Below are 5,552 nucleotides of genomic sequence, written 5' to 3' on the forward strand. Positions count from 1 at the left end.
CAAAATACAAAATCACAAAATATTTATTAAGTTTGAATTTGATACTTTTTATTGTAGTATGTATTAATGTCTTAGAGATTTTTATTTAACCGAACATGAGTAGGAATAAGAGAGGGAGTAGAAACAGATTTCTTATTATGGGATATATGGGGCTAGGCGACAGGGATTATATTAGGTGGGTATGGGTATAGCGAAGGGTTCCTCGTTTCTGTCCCACCTTATTGATATTCTAGACTTAGAAATATAGAACGAGTGATGATACTCTTATATATATAACTAAAATAAGCCATATTACAATCAAATACGCTTATGTATATAACTAAAATAAGCCATATTACAATCAAATACGCCGAAAAGGGTAGAAGAATATAACATGATTCTTCTTAAATACTATCCAAAGTCTATTTTATTTGGTTGTATAAAACTAAATAGTAGGCCTACTTAACATTTAATATCATATCAATAGTTGCTATTTATAATATATATATCTAAAATTTCACAGCAATATACTTCTACAATTATGTTATTTTAAAAATGATTTAATGAAGACCTGATTAAGATTATTTTGTTTAATATTAAAAGAAATTTTGTTTCAATTTTCAAATATACTTGTTTAGAAAAGTGACAAATAATACTAAAAAATAAAAATAAAAATAATACAATAATACAATAATGGATAACTGCATTTATTTCAGTGAGGAAAACATCGCTTTCCTTCAAATGGGTTTCAGAGTTACCCTAATGCTACGGCCACTTCCTCTTTTGACTCCCAACTTTATCAATAATTAAAACCAAAATTAAATCACAGATTTAATTTTTTTTATTATGTTTTTATCCAATTAATTAATTAAGTAAACAGTAAATGTCAACCTAACTAATGTATTTTGAATGGGTAATTAAATAGAAATACCCAAAAAGCATAAAAAAGAATATTTGTAATCAATTTATTTAAAATAAATAAATAAAGTAACACTGAGTGGTTTGGTTGTCTTCCTCTCCTTCATGCCCTCGTTTATGGGTAAGTTTGACTGTAGCAGTGACTTAGCCGTCGTTTCATCACCGACGCCACTTGTAATTACACGTGGAGCTGTCTAATTGGGCCGTTTTTTCTTCCACATTGACTGTCACTTTTCATGATTTATAACCAACATCAGGCCATCTTATATGTAATTACAATCATCGCTGAATCATATTAAAATAATAACATTGTTAAGAGATACGTTGATTGATAATAAAAGTAATTCATTATGACATCATGAGGTTCTCATCCACCACATCCTTCTCCAATCCAATAGCCAAAGGAAGATGTTGGATGCAAATACAATAACAATCATATGCTTGTTGGTTTAAAATGACAGGAAAAGGGTAGAGATGAGTGTACCTTGAATGATGAAATCCCGACCGAAAAACCCCAGATAATCGGTATTCTGCATTCGAGCGGTTTCTTTCTTTTGTGTATGAATGTGTGAAGCTGACACTGGTGGCTAATCTTTCCAGCTCTCCTTATTCAACCGTCGTGAGGCGAGGCCCATCGACGAACGACTTGGAGTAACAGGCAGGGAAGGTTTGTGTGGTGTGTCATCATCCCAATTGTCATCCCAACTGTTTTCCCATCCGTCGTTATTGTCAGCAACGGATTTACCTCCAATGGAAATAGGGAGCTCCATGTCCAGCCTTTGGTATTTAGAGTTGCTACTTGCAAAACTTTTACGACGAATGCTAATGAACACTGAAGCAGCTGCAAATGTCAGAATTATAGCAAAAGCTGAAAATGCAATAATAGGTGGCTTTGCCAGGTAGCTGAACCGTGAGGACTTGGGAAGATTATCAGAATCTTTGGCAATATTGAGTTCAACAAGATCCCTAAAATCAAGACTACAACGGCCGCTACCTGCAGTCAGAATGATCGCCTTTCCATCTCCACCATTGCTGACTGAAACTTTTACCTACATAATTTGATTACTTGGATGTGTAGATTAAGATGAAACTCTAGCACATATATCCTACAATTAGCTAAACAAATTATACAAGAATCTAAACTATGTACTTTGAAGACATTATGTAACATGATCAACGAAATAGATGTGATCACTTATTGGATTCAAATATGGGGATAATTTGTCGACTATTTATTCGATGTTAGCTGGATTGTCAGAGAAGCATAAGACCAGTCTGACATAAAAAAATGTATACAAAGTTCTGGTTATTCTGACCGACGGGGTAACTGGTGCAAGAGGCAAACCAAGTTATCATTATCTTCTTTAATGTGTCAGAGATAATAGAAGAGTCTTGTACAAAGTTCTTTAATGTCATTTTCAACGAAAGTGTAGTACAAAGAATTTTCACCATGTCTTCTTCCCCTCAAATTACTATATGTCCTGCGCATAATTCACTCATAAGCTTGTCTCGCAGTTTAGCCAATGTTCTAAGGTTAAGTGCCCTACCCACAATTACAATGCCTGGATTGGAGAGATAGCTTGGTATTTTGGAAGTTCAGATACAAGAACGATCATCACAATACCTAATGTTAATGTCCTTGGGAGCTTAGGGAGGATGTCTTATCATCCGTCTTTTTTGGAAGACATGATCGGGGGTTGGTTAGTCGTTAATCTTTTCATTAAATAACAATCATCTAACTTAAACAGCTAATTATTTAAGGTTTAGTTTTCTTAAGCATCAAATGTAAGGGTCAAATACCTTTTTATCTTCTTTCTCTTGAAGTTGAACTTCACTCTGCTCCAGATGAACAAAATCGGGCGCAGAAATTTTCACAGTAAGAGGACCTGTTCCCTTGTTCTGGATTAGCAACGAAAGTTGAGGAGATTCTGCAACATTGTGTTCGAAAATATACATTTATAAATAGATATGATTCATAATCTAAGATCTTTACTGTGATGGAGAGCACTAAGAAAAGGCAAATACAGCTGCAAGATGTTAGGTTCATGGATAGTAAGAATATGTAAATTTCAATATGTAGCAAGCCCATTATTTTATCCCTAAAAGTCCAAAACCAATATTCTTAACATACATTTAGGGTTCACTACACAGAAACCCCAATCATTTAGAGATCAGATTTGATATTGCCCTAGATATCAATTGGTTGCTGCACATTCATTGTGGGTACCCAGATGCCAATTAGTTGAAGGAAACCAACATCAAAATTCGAAAGATTTTAGTTGGCTAGATAAAATTGGTTATTATTCAGATTAGAAGTTGGATTGGAAAATGATTCACAAAGGAAAACATTGAAAGAGAACTATCAATCACCACCTTTAACAAGTCCATCTATGCTTTTGGGTTGAATCCATGGAACTTGAAGCAAAAAAGTTCTCCTAAGAAAATTCTCCTAAGACTTCTATCCATATCCATAATTGTGCGAAATGATGCAGCTGATTTAAGAGTAGGGCAAATTCATGGCCAAACAAGCGAATTCATCCTAAAATTAAGAGAAAACTCTCTAGAACAAAGTTCTATATTTCAAGTATGATTTCAAAACATCCTTTACAAATCTCACAAGTTGCTATTTATTAAAGAAAATAAAACAAATAACTCTTTAAATCCATAATACTAATTAAGCACTAATTAATCTAAACTAATGTTAATTATCTAACGACTCACCCTTGGAATTTCACCAGGTGTTGAAAATCCAAATAGAATAATAACTATGAATATTCTGTAAAAGAAAATCTATAACTTTTAAAATTGGGGGGAATTAGAACAATAGTTGGTGTCTAACGCTAAAGTTATGCTGTGATCAAGATTATATAGGCTCCTATCCCACCTAGCAAGCCCCACATTTTAAATCAAGAACATGGGAACCTACTAAAATCATAATCACATATTCAGACTAGGGATATAAAATAATAGCAAAATTTCAGAGAGATTAAAGAACGACCGCTTGCAGAAATATATGGGGCAAAATGCATTAGAATAGTTACAAAAAACAGGTGAGAGTGCCATATTAGAACGAAAATTAAACTCAAATTGTTATAAATGCATACCATTTCCTGGAACTCGTAAGCAAGCAACAAGCTTATTTCCCTCATCAGTGCACTTATTTGATGAACCACAATCCTCACCCGAAGAGCCATCCTTTGTTTTCAATGCTGAAGTTACCAAATTGCCGTCCTTCTCACTATTCTTAGACGCTTCTTTCGAAGCTGAATTATCTACTGGCTTCCCCTTCTCTTTCTCTCCCTTATTCTTTCCTTTCTCAACTAAACCACCGTCACTCTTTACTTTATTTGCACCTTCTTCCGATGTTGTTTCACTTTCAGGATCCTTCTTAATTTTATCCCCGCTGCTCTTAACACCCCCGTTTGAGACGCTTACTTGGTGTTCATCCTTCTTTTCCTTACCAGCAGAAATAGAATTGAGAACCTTATTAGAACCAGTGTCCTTGCTTGCATCGTTTACTTTATTCACTGTTTTTGAATCTAGACTGGAGTTCGCAGTTTCTTCCACCTACATTCAAATTCGTCGAGATGCTAAACAGAAATGGAATATTCAATCCTACAAAATCGAAATGAACCTCTCGTACCTTGGAATCAACGAAGCTGCAGTAAAAAATTAGCAACGCCAAAAAGAATCCAACCGAAATGCGAAACAGAGTCTTCATAACGTCAAAGGTAAAAGAACAACAAGATCTCTTCCCTTTGCACCAACATCAAACCATAGTTCCTAGAAACAGAAACTAAAGTAAAATCATCAAACACCATGGGTCAGCTAAGTAACTAAAATCTACAAGAAAAAATGGACAGTAAGTTGGAATCAGCGGAGCAAACTAGGACATAGCTCACCTAATTGAAGACGCCAAATGATTCCATGGCTTCGTTCGATGATCCATAAGCTCTCACCCTCTGCTTCTGAAAGAAGCAAGGAAGAAAGGTGAAGGAGCTCGATCGTAGGGCTCAAGTTCAACTGCAATTTTGAAAAGTATCTGAAGAACACAAGGCGAAAATGGCTTCCACTGAAGTCAATGCTCACAAATGGAAGCCCATTTTCGGCCCAATTGTAAATATCACAAGTGGGCTTTACGTGGAATCCCATTTTCGGCCCAATTGTAAATATCACAAGTGGGCTTTACAGAGTTTGTGATGGGCTGCAAAAATGCTTGCAATGTTTCCAAAGTTTTTCATAATATTAAAAATTTTATTATTTTTATTTCGATTTTACCCTTCCATATTTTAGATATATCATGGTATATAATAACTTTATCATATAAATTAATCATGCATATAAAATATAACATTGGTATATTAACATTCATAATGAAATATATTGATGTCATTAATGTTAAACGAACACGACTCTCCACAATGATATGATATTGTCTACTTTGAATATAAGCTCTCATGACTTTGTTTAGGCTTCCCAAAATGCCTCAAACCAATGAAAATAGTATTCCTTGATTATAAATTCATAATCATTCCCTATATTAGCGGATGTGGGACTTTCATCATCCAACACCTCTCCTTGAACAAAGTACACCTCCCCTTAATCGAGGCTCGACTCATTTTTCTTTTGGAGTCTTAGTCATTTTTTACTATGCC

General features: G+C 34.6%; 1 protein-coding gene across 5 annotated transcripts; it reads right to left on the reverse strand.

Annotated features, from left to right (window-relative positions):
• Window positions 1-918: 918 nt before the first annotated feature.
• On the reverse strand, window positions 919-4,938 carry LOC111785146. 5 transcript variants are annotated; one of them, XR_002813628.1, is made up of 6 exons: window positions 4,800-4,938; window positions 4,541-4,693; window positions 4,002-4,464; window positions 2,698-2,825; window positions 1,382-1,946; window positions 919-1,121 (listed from the first exon to the last, which is right to left on the reverse strand). XR_002813628.1 is itself a non-coding variant. In XM_023665608.1 (5 exons), the coding sequence occupies exons 2-5, from the start codon at window positions 4,616-4,618 to the stop codon at window positions 1,485-1,487; spliced, it is 1,131 nt and encodes a 376-aa protein (XP_023521376.1). In that variant the 5' UTR covers window positions 4,619-4,680; window positions 4,800-4,938; the 3' UTR covers window positions 1,199-1,484. The 5 variants fall into 5 exon arrangements, 2 of the variants coding, with proteins under 2 accessions (XP_023521376.1, XP_023521375.1); XR_002813627.1 differs by having other exon boundaries at window positions 919-1,127; XR_002813626.1 differs by having other exon boundaries at window positions 919-1,182.
• Window positions 4,939-5,552: the final 614 nt, after the last annotated feature.

The sequence above is a fragment of the Cucurbita pepo genome, unplaced genomic scaffold, assembly GCF_002806865.2.
Source record: "Cucurbita pepo subsp. pepo cultivar mu-cu-16 unplaced genomic scaffold, ASM280686v2 Cp4.1_scaffold000383, whole genome shotgun sequence".
In the NCBI taxonomy this organism is placed as follows: Eukaryota; Viridiplantae; Streptophyta; class Magnoliopsida; order Cucurbitales; family Cucurbitaceae; genus Cucurbita; species Cucurbita pepo.